The sequence below is a fragment of the Lemur catta genome, chromosome 1, assembly GCF_020740605.2.
Source record: "Lemur catta isolate mLemCat1 chromosome 1, mLemCat1.pri, whole genome shotgun sequence".
NCBI classification, from domain to species: Eukaryota; Metazoa; Chordata; class Mammalia; order Primates; family Lemuridae; genus Lemur; species Lemur catta.
The window spans coordinates 56,571,707-56,595,467 of NC_059128.1; the positions used below are offsets into that span (position 1 = coordinate 56,571,707).

Below are 23,761 nucleotides of genomic sequence, written 5' to 3' on the forward strand. Positions count from 1 at the left end.
CCCTGGGAAACTATGCTCCCTTCCCTGGGTTCCTCTCTTTAGAGAACTCCCTTAGGGGTGAGAAGTTTGCAATCCAAGGGTATTCGCTCACCTGGAGCCCATGCCCACTCTCTCCAAACTAGACCGTGTTCCAGGTATCTAGAACCCCATATTTCCCTTCCCAACTCCCAAGCCTTCCAAGTCCTACATGGGCATATTCCCTGAGTTTATGCCACTTGTGTGCATTCTGTAGGTAGGAGGGTGACTGTGGGGCACCTGGGATAGAGAGGAGAGACAGGAGAGAAGATCAGTGTGCAGGGTGGAATGTCCACCCACATGCACATGAACTCCCCCTGAATGCAGGACAGACAGAGCTGCCTCTGTTTGCGTATTTGCTCTAGCCTTGCAAATATTAGGGGCAGACCTGGGTTCAGACTTGGAGTTAGAAGATCTCAGTTAAGGTTTTGGTGTTGTCTCATGGCTATATGATCTTGGAAAAAGTCACTGTCTTTTTCTGAACCTCAGTTTTTCTGTTTTCAAAATGGGGTTAATAATACCACCTAGCTCACAGGTTTGTTGGAAAGATAAGATTGAATGAGATAATATGTGTGGAAAAGCTTAGAAAGCCAATTATTTACCTAAAAAATAACTTTTCTTAATCTAAAATGATAGAATTGATTTATCTGAAGACTTACTGTTAAAATATGAGAAAAATGTTAATGTTATATTATCAAACAAATAATAAGAAAGATAAAGAATGCTGTTTTCTTATCATTGCCTGTTTTTATAGATACATCCATAATAAAACTTGAGTGTAGAGTACTATTTATTCCATTTATACCCTGATTTTTCAGAGACAGGTCAGTTGATACGTTGGCAATGCATGTGCTGTGGCTGCTTTTCCATAAGGACTCAGCTTACTTCCATTTTGATGTTGCTTATGCATTAATATCAAACATTTTTCTTAGCCATTAAATGTAAGCCACCAAGTTGATTATGATTTTGATAATTTTATTAGTAAAATAATACCTTTTTTTTTTTTAATTTAAAAAGTTTATTCTGAGCCAAATGTGTGTGACTGGCCCGGAACACCTGGCCTCAAAAGGTCCTGAGAAAATGTGCCCGTAAAGTAATAACATTTTTAAACATTTATAATGTTTTGATTGGTAGCCCACATTTTCTTATTTAATCTTCACTGTAATCCTGCAAGTTAGTTTTATCCCGATTTTTACAGATTCTGATTACAGAATTTAAATGACATTTTGTCAGTACTAACTCTTGCTGTTCTGTTGATGTGGGTCTCCAGTTAGTACATCACGTCAGCTGATGCTTTTTCAATGAATTGTTGCTTGTTTAGAAGGAGGAAAAGTACTGTTAATTTTTTTTAGTCCCAATACTGATAAAGGCAAATAATTTTTATTTTTAAGGTGTATCTAGTTTTGTTTCAGAAAAAGATTTAAGATAGAGTTTGATAATATTGTTGCTAAGCCAGTTTGTCCAGGTTCCCCAGAGCAGTCAGGGAGGGCCTAATGACTAAGGCCAGGCAGCCTTCAGGAATGGCTCCCAGAATACCTGGTAGACCAAAAAAAAAATAGATCGTCACCTCTGTCTACCAGAGTTTTTTTCTCAAAAAACAATTGATCACTCCCACTGGCGGTAATGTGTTTTTGGAGAGGCTGGATTGTAGAGACAGAGCACAAGTAGGAACATATTTCAGAGTATAACATGGGAATATGGGGAGCTCTAAGCCTTCAGCTGTAAAACCATAGAAGATTTCTTTTATTTAATAGATACAAATGCACGTCTGTTAAAGTCTTAACTTGGTGAAGTCAGTATAACATCTGATTATTAGAGCATAGCTGTGCTGTCTTACTGATGATCTTTTATATTTATAATAAAGTGATTTACATATTAAACTAAAGCAAATAAGTAAAAAAAAGTTCATATTTTCTTTTGATCCTTTAGGATGTAGATGATTTCTTTGAGCATGAACGAACATTCCTTTTAGAATATCATAACCGAGTTAAGGATGCATCTGCTAAATCTGATAGGATGACAAGATCCCACAAAAGTAAGATTTTTCTGTGGCTAAAGCTTATATTTTTTAATGGAATAATTATAAAGTTGATATGTTATTTGTAGTGTGAAAAAGTCTTGATGGAGAACAGTGGTTCTCAAGCTGTGGTCTATGAAGCCTATATCCCAAAGCCCTTTTAAAATGAGTCTACAAGGTCAAACCTATTTTCATAATAATATTGTGCTACTTTTTGCCTTTTTGACCATTGTGGACATTTACACTTAACGATATAAAAGAAATGATGGCTAAAACTGCTGGTGCTAGGCTGGGTGTGGTGGCTCATGCCTGTAATCCTGGCAGTTTTGGGAGGCCTGCTCGGAGGATCACTTGAGGCTGGGAGTTTGAGATCAGCCTGAGCAACATAGACCTCGTCTCTACAAAAACCAGAAAATTTAGCCAGGCATGGTGGCACATGCCTGTAGTTCCAGCTTCTCGGGAGGTTGAGGCAGGAGGTTCACTTGGCCCAGGAGTTTGAGGTTGCAGTGAGCTATGATGAATGACACCACTGCACTCTAGCCCAGGCAACAGAGCAAGACCCTGTCTCAAAGGAAAAATCTGCTGGTACCTCAGTACAAATCAAGGCAGTGGTACCAATCTGTGCTAATAATCCCTGTATTCTTTCGTGCTATGCACTTGTGATTTTAAAAAATGTGACTTTCATTTAAGAATGTCTTTGAAGAAGCAGTAGAAATTAATTGTAATCTCCATCCTTGGGTACCCATTTTTTTATATTGTGAGTAATAAAATGGGAGGAATGCACAAAGCACTTTGGCTACATACCAAAGTATGATGGTTCTCTCTAGAAAAGCATTTTAATGATTGAGTTGTGATCAGACTAGCTGCTTTTTTTGTAGAACACTACTTTTACTTGAATGAATGACAGACAAATTATGATTATTCAGATGTAAATATTTGGCAGATGTTTCTTAAAAAAATCAACTAAGTGAGCCTCTTATTTCAAGGAAAACAAAGACGGTATATGTTGCCAGTGATAAAAGTCAAATTTTCAAGCAATAATTAGAATTTTGGAAAACTCGTATGTGTCACCATGAGCCTGCTCCCCAATAATTAAAGACTTGTCTGATGAGATTGATGGTAATACTAGTGAATGTGATTTCTTTTTATGTTGTATATTGAAGTGTGTCACCTTTTGGAGATCTGCATAATTCACTGGACCAGTATTTTCTAAATGGCCAGTGCATGGTGCTACAAAATCATGTTTCTAAAAGATCCCTTCAAAGTACAAGATAAACCAATGGGTTTTTTGAACAGCTTTATTGAGTATAATTGATATTAATAGGCTGCAGTAGTCAAAGCATACAATTTGATAAGTTTTGACATATGTGTGAATTCCTCACCATAATCAAGATAATGAACATACTCTTCACCCCTAAAACTTGTGGCCCTTTGTCATCCCTGCCTCCCACCCCCCATCCCCAGGCAAGTACGGATCTGCTTGCTGTCACTGTACTTTATATTTTCTAGAATTTTCTATTAGTTGGATCATATAGTATGTGTTCTTTATTGTCTGGCTTTGAAACTCAACAAAACTGTTTTGAGATTTCATCCAAGTTACGTTATCAATAGTTCATTCTTTTGATGAGTAGTATTCTGTTGTATAGATATACCACAATTATTTATTTATCTGAGACACAGTCTCACTCTGCCCAGGCTAAAGTGCCATGGCATTAGCCTAGCTCACAGCAACCTCCAACACCTGGGCTCAAGCAATCCTTCTACCTCAGCCTCCCAAGTAGCTGGGACTACAGGCATGTGCCACCATGCCCGGCTAATTTTTTCCATATATTTTTAGTTGTCCAGCTAGTTTCTTTCTATTTTTAATAGAGATGGGGTCTCGCTCTTGCTCAGGCTGGTCTTGAACTCCTGAGCTCAAATGATCTGCCCACCTCAGCCTCCTAGAGTGCTAGGATTACAGGCGTGAGCTACCACACCTGGCCATACCACAATTATTTATCCATTCACTTATTGTGGACATTTTGTTTTTATTTTTTTTTTCTTTTCCATGATGTTACTGAGAGCTGACATTTGGGTTTTTTGTAGCTTTGGTTATTACAAATAAAATGTACATGAGCCATCTGTGTGTATCTCTTTGTTATGGACATGTGCTTTCATTTCTCTTGGGTAATACCTAGAAGTAGAATGGTTGGGTCATGTGGTGAATGTATATTTAACTTTTTTTTTTTTTTTTTTTTGATACAGAGTCTCACTCTGTTGCCTGGGGCTAGAGTGCTGTGGCATTAACCTAGCTCACAGCAACCTCAAACTCCTGGGCTCAAGCGATCCTTCTGCCTCAGCCTCCCGAGTAGCTGGGACTATAGGCCTGCTCCACCATGCCCAGCTAGTTTTTTCCATATATTTTTAGTTGTCCAGCTAATTTCTTTCTATTTTTAGTAGAGATGGGGTCTTGCTCTTGCTTAGGCTGGTCTCAAACTCCTGACCTCGAGTGATCCTCCCACCTCAGCCTCCCAGAGTGCTAAGATTACAGGCGAGCCATCACGCCCAGCCAGTACATTTAACTTTTTAAGTAACTGACAAACTTTTTTCTCAAAGTGATTGTATCATTTTGCATTCTCATGAACAGTGCATTAGAGCTGCAGTTGCTCCACATTGTTTCCAAGAAGGATAGTCAGTCTTTTTAATTTTAGCTATTCTAATAGATTAGTAGTGGTAACTTGGTGTGGTTTTGATTAGTCATTAGGGAAAGACTAATGATGACATTTTGTTCTTGTGTAAGTCCTCCAACTTCTTTCTTTATCAAAGTTGTTTTGGCCCCGCTAGAGTCTTTATATTTTCATATGGATTTTAGAATCAGCTTGTCACATTCTAAAAAAGTACGTACTGGGATTTGGATTGGGATTGTATAGAATCTATAGATTATTTTGGGGAGAACTGACATCTTAATAATATTCTTCTGATACATTAATGTTGTATATCTCCTTAATTAGTTCTTTGTTAATTTCTCTCAGTATGGCCAGGTGAGGTGACTCATGCCTGTAATCCTATCACTCTGGGAGGCCAAGGTGGTAGGATTGCTCAAGGTCAGGAGTTTGTGAGGAGCCTGAGCAAGAGTGAGACCCCATTTCTACAAAAAAAATAGAAAAAATTAGCTGAACAACTAAAAATGGAAACAAAAAAAAAAAATTAGGCTGGCATGATAGCGAGCGCCTGTAGTCCCAGCTACTTGGGAGGCTGAGGCAGGAGGATCGCTTGAGCCCCAGGAGTTTGAGGTTGCTGTGAGCTAGGCTGACACCATAGCACTCTAGCCTGGGCAACAGAGTGAGACTCTGTCTCAAAACTAAAATTTCTCTCAGCAGTGTTTTATAGTTTCCATTTTATAGATGTTATACATTTATAGTCAGATTAATCCCTAAATATTTTTTGATGTTTTTATAAATGTTATGTTTTTTAAATTTGAATTTCTAGTTCTTTACTAATATATAGAAATGCAGTGTATTTTTCAGTATCGATCTTGTATCATGCAACCTTACTAAATAAACTCGTTCTAGTAACTTTTTGTAGATTCCCTGGGATTTTCTACGTAGATCATCGTATCACTTCTGCTAATGAGGACAGCTATACTTCTTCCTTTACAATTTGGATACCATTTATTTCCTTTTTTTGCTGCATTACGCTTAGCTAGGCCTTCCAGTATAATGCTAACTGGAAGTAGTGAGGGCAGGCATCTTTGCCTTCTTACTTTTCTTATGGAGAAAGCATTCAGTATCAAACCATTAACTAAGATGTTAGGTAGAGATTTTTCTACAAAAACTTCTCACCCCTCCACCCATTGCCCCTTTGTTTTTTAAGACAAGGCCTTGCTCTGTCTCCCAGGCTAGAGTGCAGTGGCATCATCATAGCTCACTGCAACCTCAATTTCCTGTACTCAGGTGATCTTCCTGCCTCAGCCTCCCAGGTAGCTAGGACTATAGGTGCAGCGCCACCACACCCAGCTAATTTTTGTGGGTTTTTTTGTACAGACAGGAGTCTTACTATGTTACTCAGGCTGGTCCTGAGTAAATGATTCTCCCAGCTTGGCCTCCCAAAATGCTAGTAGTACAGATGTGAGCCACTGTGCCCTTAGATGTTTTTTATCAAGTTAAGGAAGTTTACTTACGTTCCTAGTATTCTGAGAGGTTTGGTTGGTTGTTTTTGTTTTATTTTTTTTTTGGAATTAGAAATGAATGTTGGATTTTGGCACATGCTTTTTTTTTACAGCTATTGGGATAATTATCATATGGTTTTTCTTCTTGGGGGAGGAGAGTTTTTTGTTTGTTTGTTCTGCGACAGAGTCTCACTCTGTTGCCCTGGCTAGAGTGCCTTGGCATCAGCATAGCTCACAGCAACCTCAAGCTCCTGGGCTCAAGCAATCTTACTGACTCAGCCTACCCAGTAGCTGGGACTACAGGCATGTGCCACCATGCCCGGCTAATTTTTTCTATATATTTTTAGTTGTTCAGTTAACTTCTTTCTATTTTTTTTTAGTAGAGATGGGTCTTGCTCTTGCTCAGGCTGGTCTCGAACTGCTGACCTTGAGTGATCCTACTGCTTCGGCCTCCCATGTTTGTTTTAAGAGATTGTCTTGTTCTGTTGCTTGGGCTGGAGTGCAGTGACAAGATCATAGCTCATAACTCACCCTGGCCTCAAACTGGAGTCAAGGGATCCCCCGGCCTGAGCCTCCCAAGTAGCTGGGACTACAGGTGTATGCCACCATGCCCGGCTGATTTTTCTTATTTTTTTGTAGACGAGGTCTTACTGTGTTACCCAGGCTGTTGTCAAACTCCTGGTCTCAAGTGGTCCTCCTGCCTCAGCCTCCCAAAGTGCTGGGATTACCAGAGTGAGCCACAACATCTGGCCTCATATGGTTTTCTTTTTTAGTTGATTAATATAGTTAATTGCATTGATTTTTTTCACATGTTAAATCAACCTTGCATTCTTTGGATAAACATCAATTATACCAGTAGGGTTTAATGTAACAGAGACTAAAAAGTTCATTGATACGGGGTTTTTTTTTTTTTTTTTTGAGACACAGTCTCACCTGTTGCCTGGGCTAGAGTGAGTGCCGTGGCGTCGTCAGCCTAGCTCACAGCAACCTTAAACTCCTGGGCTCAAGCAATCCTCCTGCCTCAGCCTCCTGAGTAGCTGGGACTACAGGCATGCGCCACCATGCCCGGCTAATTTTTTCTATATATATTTTTAGCTGTCCATATAATTTCTTTCTGTTTTTAGTAAAGACGGGGTCTCGCTCTTGCTCAGGCTGGTCTCGAACTCCTGAGCTCAAACAATCCGCCTGCCTCGGCCTCCCAGAGTGCTACGATTATAGGCGTGAGCCACCGTGCCCGGCCTGATATGATTTTAGATTCTACATGGCATGTAGCCCTCAAAGAAACTACTACTTGTTGAGTTTTGATGTGATAACAAAAAAGAATATCCATAATTTTCTGAAAAGATAAGTAAAATATCTCTTCCTTTTCCAGCTGCATGTTTGAGACTGGATTTTTTTCCATATACTTAAATAAAAGCAACATATTGCCATAAATTGAATACAGAAGCAGATAGGAGAATCTAGTTTATCTTCTATTAATCCAGACACAACAGATTTGCAAATTTGTAACATTGTCACTGCTCACAAATTTTTTTTTCTTACAACAAAAGTGGGTAAGAAACTGCTCTCAAATTTTTAAAAATATATAGTTATTTTTTCATTTGAAATGTTTATATTAAGAGGTTTTAATACTGTTGATTTTAAATGAAATAGTAAATACTTAAAATTTTTCCCAATTTTACTATTTTAAAAAATACAGTAAATATTGATAGATATAACCCACATAAACAAAAGCTCTTTAGGGTCCTCAGTAATTTTTAAGAGTATAAAAGGGCCATAAGACCAAAAAGTTTAGAAGCTCTGATACAGAGACAAATCACTAGAGTGAGTAACTATAACTATTAACCTACATCCTGGAGTATTGTGATATGCCATAATAGAAAGGAAGAAATAAAAAAAATCGGGCAGGATAATCTCTGTTCTTGTGTAATTCTTAGGGAGAAGGTTAAGGGTCATTTTTATATTTTATTTTCTTATATCTTTGTGCTTTCCACATTTCTTCTAATGTAGTAGTAGTTTATACCTGCCCATTTCGTAATTAAGAACTGTGAAACATTGGGTTGCACCTATAATCCCAGCTTTGGGGGAAGCTAATGTGAGAGGATTGCTTGAGGCCAGGAGTTTGAGGCTGCAGTGCATTATGATTGCACCTGTGAATAGCCCCTACACTCCAGCCTGGGCCGCATGAGCAAGATCCCTGTCTCTTAAAAAAAAAAAAAGTGAGGCCAGACGCAGTGGCTCATGCCTGTAATCCTAGCACTCTGAGAGGCCGAGGCGGGAGGATCACGTGAGGTCAGAAGTTTGAGACCAGCCTGAGCAAGAGTGAAACCCTGTCTCTACTAAAAAATAAAAAAAATAGAAAGAAATTAGCTGGACAACTAAAAATATATAGAAAAAATTAGCTGGGCATGGTGGCGCATGCCTGTAGTTCCGGCTACTTGGTAGGCTGAGTCAGTAGGATTGCTTGAGCCCAGGAGTTTGAGGTTGCTGTGAGCGAGGCTGACTCCACGGCACTCTAGCCTGGGCAACAGAGCGAGACTCTGTCTCAAAAAAAAAAAAAAAAGAAAGAAAGAAAAGAAAACTGGCCTGTAATTCTAGCACTTTGGGAGGCAGAATTGAGAGGATTGCTTGAGGCCAGGAGTTCAAGACCAACCTGAGCAAGAGCCAGACCCCGTCTCTACAAAAAATAGAAAAATTTGCCAGCTGTGGTGGTATGTGCCTGTAATCCCAGCTACTCAGGAGGCTGAGGCAGGAGGAGTATCACTTGGAGCCCAGGAGTTTGAGGTTGTAGTGAGCTATGATGATGCCACTGTACTTTGGGAGGCCACCTCGGGAGGATTGCTTGAGGTCAGGAGTTCGAGACCAGCCTGGCCAACACAACACAGCAAGACTCAGTCTCTACAAAAAAATTTTAAAAATGAGTTGGGTATGGTGGCACATGCCAATAGTCCCAGCTATTTAAGAGGCTGAGGCATGAGAATCGCTTGAGCTCAGGATTTTGAGGCTTCCATGAGCTATGCACTCCAGCCTGGGTGAGAGAGCAAAACCCTGTCTCAAAAAAAGAAAAAAAAAAAAGTATTATTTATTCATTCTCTCTTTTCTTCTTTATTTATTTTGAGACAGGGTCTTGCTCTCTTGCCTGGGTTAGAGTGCAGTAGTGTTGTCATAGCTCACTGCAACCTCAAACTCCTGGGCTTAAGCAATTCTCCTGCCTCAGCCTCCTGAGTAGCTGAGACTACTGACTTGCACCACCACACCTGGCTAATTTTTAAAGATTTTTTGTAGAGAGGGGTATCTTACTGTGTTGCCCTGGCTGGTCTTGAACTCCCAGCGTCAAGCAATTCTCCCGCCTCAGCTCCCCAAAGTGCTGGGATTACAGGTGTGAGCCACTGAGCCTGGCCTGTTCTTAAAAGTAAACTTTTAGGTTAGGTTAAGATAACAGTGAAGAATCTTACCTGTAGAAATTATCATTTAGAGTCTGAAGTTTGTACTCAAAGTCTCTTTATAAAAGATGTCAGAATATATGTGCCTTAAGTAGCAATCAATCAATCGAGTCACCAAATGTTAGCCTTATTAGTTGAATGTAATTTTGTGCAACATAAGCATAATATAAAGATTACTGTTTTGTTAGGGAATAAACACTTGTAAGAATAACCACTAGTGTAAGTGGGAATTTCCATACAAGTATCTTAGACTTCACTGGTTAATAATAGCAAACATTTATATAGTACTGTGGTTATTATGTGCCAGGTACATAGTAATACTTATTAACTCACTTAATTTTCCAAATAATTATATGAGGTGATTGCCAGTATTATCCTTGTTTCCAGATGAGGAAACTGAGGCACTGGTAGGTTAAGTGATATGCCCAAGGTCAGATAGCTGGTTAGGTTGGAAAGCTGGGTTTAGTTGGGAAGACCCAGGCAGCCTGGTTCCAGGTCCATGCTCGTAAAACCATTGGACTGTATTATTTTTTTTCCTGAAACTAAGAGATGCATCCATTATAATGTTTTGTCAACAAGTGTGTTGCCCTGTGGGGTGAACCCTGGGAAGAGTGTTGTGCCAAAGTTGACTGCTTTATGTCCTAGCATCCAAGGGTGATGGTGCCACCATTCATCTAGCTTCCCAAGCTCCATAATTTCCCTTCCTGTCTCAGGTCTACTGTTTCTAAATCCTACCTATTGCTCTTTCTAAATTTTCAGCTTTGTCACCTCTTCTCTATCTTCACTGTTCCTGCTATTTCAATCCTTTACCCTCACTATCTGTTACCAGATTATTTTAACAGTTTCCTGGTTGGTCACCCTGCCTTCTGTGTCTCCCCACCTCTAATCTTTACTCTAGGCAGCAGAATTTTTAGATCTAAAATCCTTCTGATGTTGATTTTACCACTATTATGACTTTAAAATGTTTAGTAACTCCCGTTTCTCTAAGATCAAATCCAAATTCTATTATGGCTTACAAGATCTTTTTTCCCCAAGATACTTCCAGCTAACTTTTTCTGTCTTCAGCTTCGTCCACTCATCTGTGTACTCTACTGTACCATAGTCCCACAAGGCTTGCTGAGTATATACACTGTACTCTTTTATGTCTCTCTGGCCTTTATCCATGCTGTTCCTTTTATCCAGAATGCTCTCCCTTTGCCTGATAAAGATTTGTTCATACTACAAGCCCCTTCTACTTGTTCTGTAGTTTGTATAAGCGCTTCCCTGGCTTACTAATGTGGAATCACCTATTTCCTTGCTTCCAAAGTAGTTTTTAACTATGTCTAATAAAATATTAATCATATTGTATTATGGTTATTTGTATTGTTTGCTAGACTTTGGGTATCTCATATTACACGTTATTTGGCAGGTAGGTGCTCAGTAAGGTTTTTTGTGGGGTGTTTTTTTTTTTTTAAAGAGTTGAGGGTTTCCCTTTGTTGCCCAGGCTGTAGTGCAGTGGTCTGATCATGGTTCACTATAACCTCAAACTCCTGGGCTCAAGCAATCCTCCTGCCTCAGCCTCAGCTAGGACTATAGGTCTTCTTAATCTTTTATAGAAATGGGGTCTTGCTATGTTACCCAGCCTGAAGAAAAGAATTTAACAATTAAAGATGATAGAGTCAGACAAGTTCTTAAAGGAGTCATGGTGGTGATGATGATTAAAATGGAGATGAGAACAAAAAGCTTGCTCTAGTAGAACTCAATTAATAGAAATGTGGAAAGGCAGTGATCAGCTAAGGGGAAAATAGACATCTGTTTGTTCCTAGAGAGGGCTGATCATGGGAAAGTATATAATAGCTAATAACAAGCATACCACCCTGCCCAGCTAATATTTTTATTTTCTGTAGACACTGGGTCTCACTATGTTGCTCAGGCTGCTCTCAAACTCCAGGCCTCAAGCGGTCCTCCCACCTCGGCCTTCCAAAGTGCTGGGATTATAGGTGTGAGCCACTGTGCCTGGCCAAGTATTTTTAAATCAATAAATAAATTCTTAAAAATTTCTCCATAGGTGCTGCAGATGATTACAATAGAATTGGTTCATCATTATATGCTTTAGGAACTCAAGATTCTACAGATATATGCAAGTAAGTATTCTAGTTAAAAACATTAAATAGAAATAAAACGCAGAAAAATTTCTTTTGGCAGCCTGGGCACACACAGTACTTCTAATCCAGATAGAAATTTTGGAAAATTTTCATCAAAATACATTGTTAATAAGGAGCTTCTTCATGAACTTGGGTTGATAGCATTTTTTCTCCTCCTCTCTTTCTGTCATATTTTTTAAATATGAGAAATGAAAGTGGACTTTAATATATAATCTTAATACTTGCTATGTTTTATTTGATGAAAATGAGCTGATTAGTGTGTGTATAAGAGAGAGAGGGAGAGACAATTTATGTCAGAGTGTTCTTAGTTTTCAGTAAAGCTTATAAGTAAGAAATACTATTTGGGAATTAGAATATATACAAGAGGACTTGAAAAAGTTTATGGAAAAAGGGAATTAAGAGATAAAAATAAAAAATATAAACTTTGTTTCTCAACATAAACTTCATCAGCTGGGCGCAGTGGCTCACGCCTGTAATCCTAGCACTCTGGGAGGCCGAGGCGGGAGGATTGCTCGAGGTCAGGAGTTTGAGGTTGCCGAGGCTGACGCCATGGCACTCTAGCCTGGGCAACAGAGCGAGACTCTGTCTCAAAAACAAAAAACAAAAAACATAAACTTGATCAAGTTCAAGACACTTTTTGCAAACAATGATACCAGCGATTTATTGCATCCCTTTAATTGCCACCCTGGGAATTAAACCATGTCAGTACAATCTTTTTTACATTATTAACTGAAAAACAACGGGTACTCTTTAAAGATTTTTAAAATTAGGAAAGAAAAAGAAGTCAGAAGGAGCCAAATGAGTACTGTAAGCTGGATGCCTAATGATTCTTATCAAAACTCTTACAAAATTGCCCTTATTTGATGAGAGGAATGAGCAAGGAGCATTTTTGTAGTGGAGAAGGACTCTCTAGTGAGGTTTTTCCAAGCATTTTTCTGCTAACACTTTGGCTAACTTTCTCAAAACACTCTCATAATAACCAGATGTTGTCATTCTTTGGCCATCCAGAAAGTTACCAAACAAAATGTTTTGAACATCCTCCATTATCCTCTTGGACTGGTCCACTTTTGCTTTGATTGGACCACTTCCACCTCTTGGTAACCATTGCTTTTTTTTTTTTTTTTTTTGAGAGACAAGATCTTACTTTGTCACCCAGGTTGGAGGGCAGTGGCCTGATCATAGCTCACTGTAGCCTTGAACTCCTGGGCTCAAGCAAGCCTCCTGCCTCAGCCTCCTGGGTAGCTAGGACTATAGGCACATGCCCACCACGCCTGGCTTTTTTTTTTTTTTTTAAGCAACTGGGTCTCACTGTGTTGCCTAAGCTGGTCTCTAACTCCTGGGCTCAATCCTCCCACCTTGGCCTCATAAAGTTCTGGCATTACAGGTGAGAGACACCACACCTGCCAGTAGCCATTGCTTTGATTGTGCTTTGTCTTCAGGATCATATTGGTAAAGCTATGTTTCATCTCCTTTTACAGTACTTCAAAGAAATGCTTCAGGATCTTGAGCCCCTTGTTTAGAATTTCCATTGAAAGCTTTGCTCTTGTCTGCAGCTGATGTGGGTGCAATTGTTTTGGCACCCATCCCATGGAAAATTTGCTCAATTTTAATTTTTCAGTCAGAATTGTGTAAGCTGAACCAGTTGAGATGTCTGTGGTGTTGGCTAGTGTTTTTGTTGTTAATCTTCAGTCCTCTTCAATTAGGGCATAAACGAGATTAGTTTTTTCCCTCACAAATTGATGTGGATGGTCTGCTGCTTGCTGTAGGCTTCATCTTCAACATCATCTCATCCCTTCTCAAAACAAGTTATCCATTTGTAAATTGCTTATTTCTTTGGGGTCACTCTCCCCATAAACTTTTCATAAAGCATAAATGATTTCATCATTCTTACATCTAAGCTTCACCAGAATTTTCGGGGGGAGGGCCGGGAGACAGTCTTTCTCTGTCGCCCCAGCTAGAGTGCAATGGCATCATCATAGCTCACTGTGACCTCAAACTCCTGGGCTCAAGCCATCCTCCTGACTTAGCCTCCCAAGTAGCTGGGAGGAATGTGCCACCAAGCCCAGCTAATTTTTCTACTTTTCATAGAGATGGGGTCTTGTCCTTGTTCAGGCTGTTCTGAAACTCCTGACCTCAACTGATCCTCCCTCCTCCGCCTCCCAGGGTGCTAGGATTACAGGCGTGAGCCACCATGCCTGGCTCACGATAAATTTGTTGTTTGTTCTTGCTTCAATTTTAGCAGAATTCGTGTTTCTCTGATAGGGCTCTTTTCAAATGGATATCTTATCCTTCTGAGTGTCACAAACTAGATCTTTTTCAGCCATGTTATAACAGGTTAGTGTGAGTTTACTTTGGTGCAAAAATATTTTGAAATCCATGCAAAGTTTTTTCATAATATGCATTTTCCATGAACTTTTTGAAGACCCCTCATATATATGTATATATATAAATACATGCGTGTATGTATTTCATTAGAGGCCAAGTTGATTTTTAAAATAAAACTTTGATGCTATCAGTTTTCACTTTTGAAAAACCTGCTATTCTATTTTATAGTTAGTGAATCTTAGGGCAATCCTAAGTGGACTTGATGGAGAAGGTGTTTTGCATGTTAGTGTAGAAAAATCTCTGGAATGTTGCTTATACAATTGTTATTTATTTACTTTATGCTAATTTTTCACTTTAATTTTATTTATCCAACTACAGTTAATTTTAGTTGTTCGTATAATATCGTTTAAACCCATTGAAAAATAATTCAAACTTTTTTTTTTTTTTTTTTTGAGACAGGGTCTTGCGCTTCCTAAGCTAGAGTGCAGTGGCATCATCATAGCTCACTGCAATCTCAAACTCGTGGGCTTGAGCAATCTGTCTGCCTCAACCTCCTGAGTAGCTGGCACTACAGGTGTGCACCACCACTCCTGGCTAATTTTTCTATTTTTTTGTAGCGATGGGGTCTCACTCTTGCTCAGGCTGATCTCAAACTCCTGGCCTCAAGCAATCCTCCTGCCGTGGCCTCCCAGAGTGCTAGGATTATAGGTGTGAAAAACTGCTCCTAGCCTCAAACATATTTTTATTTTTATTTTTTTGAAGACAGAGTCTTGCTCTTTTGCCCTGGCTAGAGTGCCGTGGTGTCAGCCTAGCTCACAGCAACCTCAAACTCCTGGGCTTAAGGAATCCTTCTGCCTCAGCCTCTGGAGTAGCTGGGACTACAGGCATATGCCACCATGCCTGGCTAATTTTTTCTCTATATTTTTAGTTGTCCAGATAATTTCTTTGTATTTTTAGTAGAGACGGGGTCTCGCTCTTGCTCAGGCTGGTCTTGAACTCCTGACCTCAAGCGATCCTCCTGCCTCAGCCTCCCAGAGTGCTATAGGTGTGAGCCACCACGCCCTGCCTCAAACATACTTTTAAACAATTTTTAAGTAGGAAAACTATTTTCATAGTCCATGCCTTTCTCCAAACCACATTCTTGAACTTTTCTCTAGTGTATCCCATCTCAGTAGACATTTAAGAGCCAAGCTTTTCAGCAAAGTAAAGTACGATTGCTTACACTAATTAGCATGCTGCCTCCAGAAAAAATTAATTTGTAAATCTTTCATGAGAAGAAAAAAGTCAACCTTGATGTATGTTACCTAACATAATTTTTAAAAAGCAAGTTCTAGCCAGGAGCAGTGTGGCTCATGCCTATAACCCTAGCAACTGTGGGAGGTCGAGGTGGGAAGACTAGCTGAGATCAGGAGTTGGAGACCAGCCTGAGCAAGAGTGAGCCCCATCTCAACTAAAAATAGAAAAAATTAGCTGGGCATGGTAGCTCGCTCCTGTAGTCCCAGCTACTCAGGAGGCTGAGGCAGGAGGATGGCTTGAGTCCATGAGTTTGAGGTTGCAGTGAGCTATGATCATGCCACTTCACTCTAGCATGGGCAACAGAGTGAAACTCTGTCTCTCAAAAAAACAAACAAAACATAACTTTCAGATATCATCAAGAACAGGTCCAACCTTGGTATTTTCCTTTAAAATCAGCCTTTTGTATATTTCAGTGTGATTAGTTTGTATTTCTGTAACAATTTTGAAGGTGTAGGCTTTATTTAGTATTATAGAGCATAATGCTAAAGAATATCAAGATAGGCCAGGTGCAGTGGCTCATGCTTGTAATTCTAGCACTTTGGGAGGCCCAGGCAGGAGGATTGCTTGAGGCTAAGAGTTCGAGACCAGCCTAGGGAACATAGCAAGACCCCATCTCTACAAAAAATTTTAAAATTAGCAGACGTGGTGGTACATGCCTTTAGTCCCAGCTACTGGAGACACTTAGGCAAGAGCTTAAACTCAGGAGTTCAGGGCTGCAGTAAGCTATGATTACATCACTGCACTCTAGGATAGGGCAACAGAGCGAGACCCTGTCTCAAAAAAAAAAAAAAAAAAAGACTATCAAGATAAGTTTAATGTGTGGCTTAAAATGAAATGGACAGATATTTTGTAACAACATTTCAAGTCATCTGTTATGGGTGAAAGTATAGGGAGATTTTTGTTGAACTAAATGAAGTCTGCAGTTAACAAGACCATTGAATGTTGCTATAATGAGAATGTTCATTATAAATATGGTTTGGGGGCATATTCTCTGAACACTTGAAATGGAAAATTTATTTCAAATGTAGCTTCTGATGAAAATATTTTTCTTTTCTAGGTTTTTTCTCAAAGTTTCAGAACTGTTTGACAAAACAAGAGTAAGTACTAAATTCTAGAGAATTTAACACAATATTGTGTCTATAGATCTCATGTTAAGTGTTTTTTACCACAGGTCGGGTATGCCTTTGCGGATCCTACCACCACTGAAGAAAAAAAAAAGGGGAAAAAAAGTTTTTTTACCACAATGAAAAATTTTATAAAAAGGAGTAATTAATGTTAACCTTTGGGGATCTAAATCTCTGCATATAGTAGTGTTTAAATTGTGGTTGTGTTTAACTGTATTGAGGAAGATCAATATACTTCAGAAGGATGATGAGACAGATTTGAATTCCATTGAGTTTTTCAGGAAATTTTTGTTATGGCCTTTTGGTATTTGTGTAAAAGCTCATATTCTTAATCAGAAAACATTCATTATGGAGATTGGGTTTATTTTTATGAGAAAGTCTTGGATTAATTATATTAATAACTTTACCAAGGCTGTATTGCCTTTGATCCCCCGAGACATACTATGGAAAGGTTGCACTCATGGTCGTAATAATTTATTGTTGACATCATCTTGATTTTCATGAATCAGATCTAGCTATTAATACAATAATAGTTAACATTTTTACAGTTAATAGAGTAGTGGAAATGTTTATTAGATGTTCTTTGGTACTTAGCTGAGAGTACTGGTGGCTAGTCCATTGTAACAGTTGATTTCTACATGACTTTACCAATGAGTGATGTAAAGTGGAGACAAGTAAAAGAAAAGGAGATACTCTCACAAAGGAAAAATAAATAATTGTTGTTATACTAGGGTCTATATCGCCTGTTATTCTGCCTTTGATATTTGTACCAGTGAGCATTTTCTGGGAAGACAGAGTAATTTTTCTGTGCATTTACATAAAAAAATAGGGACCTATTATAAAATAGCCTTATGTCAATTCAGGTCCTCTGAGAAGCAGACATCAAGATAGGATTAGATGTAAAAGAGATTTATTGTGAAGAAAGAAAGAGGAAGGAGCAGGTGTAAGCAGGCAGAGCTTTCAGACTGCAGGGCAGGTATTCGCCTGTAGAAAGCAGAGGAAGGAGGAATAGGTAGGGAGAGTCTCAGACTGTAGTGCAGCTCTAAGAATGTTTCCAGTAGGTGGAAAGGGAGTCCCTGAGCCAGAGTTGCCCATTAATTGAGTTCCACATCAGGCCAAAAGTGGACTGGCCCTATGCTCTGTCATTGGCTGGATGCAGCCAAGGCATGGGAGGAGACAGGGATGTTGGAGCATAGCCTTGGTATAAACATGGTTCTAGATGCAGAAGGATTGCAACTGGGCCTTGAATCAACTAGTCTCATTGTAGCAAGCAGTTTCTCTTGAAGGAGATCTGTCTGGCATATTTCCCATGGCCACCACAGTCATTTCCTTTAGTGTTTATATGTTGTTTTGGTTATTATTGCTTTGTAACAGCTATCTTAAAATCAGTAGCATAAAATAACCACCATTTTACATTATGCTAGTGAATTATTTGGGTCAGGAATTGAGGAAGGTCAGAGATATCTTGCCTCTGCTCCGTGATGTATTGGGCTGTAGCTTGGAAGATAAGAAGGCTGGAACGTTCTGAAGACTGTTTTACTCATTTGTCTAGGGGTTGATGCCGGCTATCAACCGAGATGCCTGCTAGGGCTGTCAGCTGGAACACCTACTACATGTGGCCTCTCCATGAAGCTGCTTACATTTCCTCACAGCATGGTGGTTCAGTTCCAAAAGAGAGCAATCCCAAGTGACAGGAAGTAGAAGCTACTAGTTTCTTAAGGTCTGGGCCTGAAAACTGGCATAGTGTCACCTATGCTAAATTGGTCAAGCAGACTTAGATGCCAGATTCAAGGGGATAGCATACAGACCCCTACTTCTCAATGGAAAGAGATGAGCCACATTTTAAAAGACCTATTATCTATCTAGCATGATATTGATTAATTTATATAAATCAATTTTGAATATATTTTGTATCTGTGCTCTTATCTGTTAGGTTAAGAAGTTCCATGAGTTTATTTTTCCATACAGTAATGTTTTTTAAGAAGCTTCACTTTTTTTTTTAACTTTTTATTGAAGTGTATTATACATATAATGAAGAGTTCATACCAAAAGTATACAGCTCAGAGAAACTTTACAAATTTAACACTCCCATGTAATCAACACCCAGATCAAGAAATAGAACATTATCAGCAGCCCATATGCCCTGTCCTAGCTTTAACTGCCTTCTAAGATACCACTTCCTGCAAGAAAGTGGTATCCTAGCTTCTAACAGTAGAGATTAGTTTTGCTTGTTTTTATATTTTATATAAATCCATTATGTAGTATATATTCTTTTATGACTTTCAATTTACTCAACATTATTTTCATGAGATTGACCCATGTTGTTGTGTGTAGGTGTAGTTCCTTCATATTGCTGTATGGTATTCCATTAATTTGTTTATCTGTTCTACAGTTGGTAGACATTTGGATAGTTTCTAGTTTGGGGTTCCATAAAATAATACCACTAAGACCATTCTTGTATATCTTCTGCTGAATATAGGTATGCATTTCTGTTTGGTATATTTAACTAGGAAGGGAGTTGATGGGTCATGGGGTGGGTATCCATGTGAAAAGCTTCAGTAGATACTGCCAAACCATTTCCCATAGTGATTGTACCAGTCCACACTCCCACCAGAATGAATGTGAGCATTCAGGTTGCTCTACAAACTTCATTAATATTTGATATTTTCCACCTTTTTAATTTTAGCCATACTCCTTAGTGTGTGGTTTGTTTTTGTTTTTATCTACTTTGTGTTTGCACAGTAATTTCAGACTTAGAGAATAGTTACAGGAATAGTAAAAAGAATTCCTGTACGTGCATCACCCAGATTTCCTGAATATTAACATTTTCTGAATTGCTTAAAGTTTTTTGTTCCAAAAAAATCTATATTCATTCTGTTTTGTGCCTTTTGTGCACATCTTTCTCTTTTTTTAAGGATTAGAATTATTTTTATGGCCTGTTTAGTACTTGGATGGGAGAATTATTTTTAGTACAGCCAATACTATCATCCGTGATTCACTCTTTTTTTTTTTTTTTTTTTTTAAGATAGAGTCTCATTCTGTCACCCCCGCTAGAGTACAGTGGCATCATCATAGCTCACTGCAACCTTGAACTTGTGGGCTCAAGTAATCCTCCTGCATCAGCCTCCTGAGTAGCAGGGACTGCAGGCGCCAGCCACCATACCCAGCTAATTTTTTCTATTTTTGGTAGAAACAGGGTCTCACTCTTGCTCAGGCTGGTCTGGAACTCCTGACCTCAAGTGATCCTCCTACCTCAGCCTCCCATAGTGCTAGAATTACAGGCGTGAGCCACCGCGCCTGGCCAATGATTGACTCTTACTGTCATCAGATAACCAGTGTACAGATTTTCCCAAATGTCTCATAAATGGCATTTTATAGTGTAATTTGTTTGACTCAGGATACAAACAAGGTCTCCTGTTGTGTTTGGTTATTATGATACATCTTTACTATCTCAGAGCCGGCCATGGTGGCGCATGCCTGTAGTCCGAGCTACTCGGGAGGCTGAAGCAGAAGGATCGCTTGAGCCCAGGAGTTTGAGGTTGCTATGAGCTAGCCTGACGCCATGGCACTCTAGCCCAGGCAACAGAGTGAGACTCTGTCTAAAAAAAAAAGAGAGAGAGAGAAGATACATCTTTCCCTTTGTCTCTCCATACTAAAGAATTCTCATCTTTTTTAGTCTGACTTGGCTACTTCCCCTTCCATCCCAGCTCCAAGTTACCAGATCTGTTTATTACTCTTTGTTGCATTCAAGCACAAGTCATTAATGCTTTCACTAGGTTCCCTACTTTTCGTCAGAAAGAGGATTGATTAGAGTTACCTAGTCTACCATTGCCTGCCTTTATTACTTTAAAATCGTGTGTACAGGCTGGGGGCGGTGGCTCACGCCCTAGCACTCTGGGAGGCCGAGGCGGGAGGATCGCTCGAGGTCAGGAGTTTGAGACCAGCCTGAGCGAGAGCGAGACCCTGTCTCTACTAAAAATAGAAAGAAAGTAGCTGGACAACTAAAAATATATAGAAAAAATTAGCTGGGCATAGTGACGCATGCCTGTAGTCCCAGCTACTCGGGAGACTGAGGCAGGAGAATTGCTTGAAGCCAGGAATTTGAGGTTGCTGTGAGCTAGGCTCATGCCCCGGCACTCTAGCCCGGGCAACAGAGTGAGACTCTGTCTCAAAAAAATAAATAAAATCGTGTGTACATATCAATTACAATTGAAATGAATAGAGAGGAAATATAATATTAGTGAAGCTAAAAGATGATATTGGAACTCGTTATAGCCAAGTACTTCAATCAAATATAGAGTCCTTCCATAAATTCAGTAATGTCATTTGCTCTAATCTTTTTTTCTTTGTCAGAATTGCAAAGAAAAATAACAGTAGGAAGGAAAAGGGAAGGAAACCTAGAGGAAATAGGAATGGATACTATAGTTATTTATAATTTCCATTTTTTTACAGTACTTATTAAGAAAGAAAATGCTGAGAGCAGAATGTAATTGCTGATTATATACTCAATTTTTTTCCCCTTTTTCAGAAAATAGAAGCACGAGTGTCTGCTGATGAGGACCTCAAGCTTTCTGACCTTTTAAAATATTACTTAAGAGAATCTCAAGCTGCTAAGGTAACTTTATTGTTCATTGTTTTGTAAAATGAGCTATGTTAGGAAAAGTCATTTCTTTAGATGTTGCTAGACTTAAGAATGTTAATGATTTATTTCCTGATTTTAAATTATATATTCAAGTGTGAATTTTTTTCCTCTTTTTAGAAATGTACATATATCTGTATAATTGTACATATTTTATGTGGGAAACTCCATATAAAAATTTTCTCTGTAAACTTCTGATACAGTATAATCTAGAACTTTTTAAAAAAATGAACTTGGTCTATTTCTTCAGCTAAAATGCTTGCCAAAACTGGCCGGGCACGGTGGCTTATGCCTATAATCCTAGCACTCTGGGAGGCCGAGGCGGGCGGATCGCTCGAGGTCAGGAGTTCGAGACCAGCCTGAGCAAGAGCGAGACCACGTCTCTACTAAAAATAGAAACAAATTATCTGGCCAACTAAAAATATATATAGAAAAAATTAGTTGGGCATGATGGCGCATGCCTATAGTCCCAGCTACTCAGGAGGCTGAGGCAGTAGGATCTCTTAAGCCCAAGAGTTTGAGGTTGCTGTGAGCTAGGCTGACGCTATGGCACTCACTCTAGCCCGGGCAACAGAGCAAGACTCTGTCTCAAAAAAAAAACAAAAACAAAAAAAAACCCAAAAGTAAAACCCCCAAATAATAGTTGTACAACTAAGGGATTCCTAATATGGTCTATGTAAGTCCCCAGTTGAGGGTGAGACCACCAGAAAATAGGATATGTTTTATTTTAAGGCAACTCACATTTCCTTTTGGAAGGCTGTCTATGTGCAAGAATAAAACTGTTACTAATTTTAAATTTTTATTTTTTATTTTTTTTCCCCTGAGACACAGTATCACTCTGTCACCTGGGCTAGAGTGCCATGGAGTCAGCCTAGCTCACAGCAACCTAAACTCCTGAGCTCAATCAATTCTCCTGCCTTAGCCTACCAACTAGCTGGGATTACAGGCGCGAGCCACCACACCCAGCTAGTTTTTCTATTTTTAGTAGAGATGGGGTCTTGCTCTTGCTCCGGCTGGTCTCGAACTCCTGACCTCAAACAATCCTCCCACCTCGGCCTCCCAGACTGCTAGAATTATAGGCATGAGCCACCTCACCCAGCCTGATTTTCAAAAAATTTAACACACATATTCAAAAAGCACTGAAAACTTAGTGGCTGAGATAATCCAAATTTACCACTAATTTATGAATTGAGATATTATATAGATATATCATATATTATATATTCCCATCTGATCAGTAATGCTAATAATGTTTATCAAATTATCAATAATTCTTTGAGTACTTAGGTACTTACAAATATACTGTCCATACCAAATTATTTTAAATCAAATTGTGTCTTATAAACTGTTTACATTGGATGGGCAGTGATAAAACAAATTGATGTTCTCTTCTGAAGACTTTAAATTCATTATTTTATTATCAAATGTAGTTGTTAATAGATAATTTTTAATAACCATAAGAAAAACATTTAATTTATTAATAATAAATTTTCATTGATTAATAATAATGAGACATTAAAATTTAGTTGCCAGAATTAAAATTACAGTGATGTTTCACCACACACCTTAAGTAGAAATGGCTAAAATGAAAAAAATTCTGGCAAAATGCATAGCACCTGGAACTTTCACACAGTTAGTAGGAGTGTGGTTAACACCTTGGAAAAGTTTTGCAGTTTCTTGAAAATGAAACATACTATCCAATGATCCAGTCGTTTCACTCCTAGGTATTTTTTACCCAAGAGAAACGAGAGCATATGTTCACAGTAGCCTTATTTATACTGTGACATGTATCTGCTATCATTGTGTTATACATAGTATTTTTACTGCCCTAAAAATCCTCATGCTCTGCCTATTCATCCTCCCTCTCCCCAAACCCTGGGAGTCACTGTCTCCACAATTTTGCTTTCTCCAGAATGTTATATAGTTGGAATCATACAGTATGTAGCCTTTTCAGATTTGCTTGCTTATTCATTTCTTTTTACTGCTAAAAAATACTCCATCACATGGACATACCACAGTTTGTCCATTCATCTACTAAAAGCCATCTTGTGTACTTCCAAGTTTTGGCAATTATGAATAAAGCTACAAAAAACATCCACATGCAGGTTTTTGCTTGGACATAAGTCATCAGCTCCTTTGGATAAATACCACGGAGTGCAATTACTAGGTCATAAGATAAGAGCGTGTTTAGTTTTGTAAGAACCTGCCAAACCATCTTCCAAAGTGGCTGGACCATTTTGCATTCCACCAGCAATGAACGAGAGCTCCTGTTGTTGCACATCCTGGCTAGCACTCAGTGTTGCCAATGTTCTGGATTGGGGTGTTCTATTACTAACAGACTTTTAGTAGTATCTCATTGGATTTGTTTGTTTCTTTTTTTCTTTTGTTGTTATTTTTTTTGTTGTTTGTTTTGTTTTGTTTTGTTTTTTAAGAGTGGCCTGGGCTCAAGTGATGCTCCTGCCTCAGTCTCCCGAGTAGCTGGGACTAAAAGCACGTGCCACCACACCCAGCTAAATTTTTATGTTGTCATTTTGTTGTTGTTGTTGTTGTTGTTGTTGTTTGTAGAGACAAGTTCTCACTGTGATACCAGGCTGGTCTCAAACTCTTAGGC

The 23,761-nt window shown here is 39.0% G+C and overlaps 1 protein-coding gene across 3 annotated transcripts in view; it reads left to right on the top strand.

Moving 5' to 3' along the window:
• Nucleotides 1-23,761, top strand: part of SNX6 (sorting nexin 6) — a 101,433-nt gene that overhangs the window by 66,299 nt on the left and 11,373 nt on the right. For all 3 annotated transcript variants that reach the window (XM_045568853.1, XM_045568863.1, XM_045568845.1), the window contains 4 exons: nt 1,945-2,050; nt 11,670-11,745; nt 16,445-16,484; nt 21,040-21,126. In XM_045568853.1, the coding sequence (XP_045424809.1) occupies nt 1,945-2,050; nt 11,670-11,745; nt 16,445-16,484; nt 21,040-21,126 (309 nt within the window). The remainder of the gene's footprint in view (nt 1-1,944; nt 2,051-11,669; nt 11,746-16,444; nt 16,485-21,039; nt 21,127-23,761) is intronic.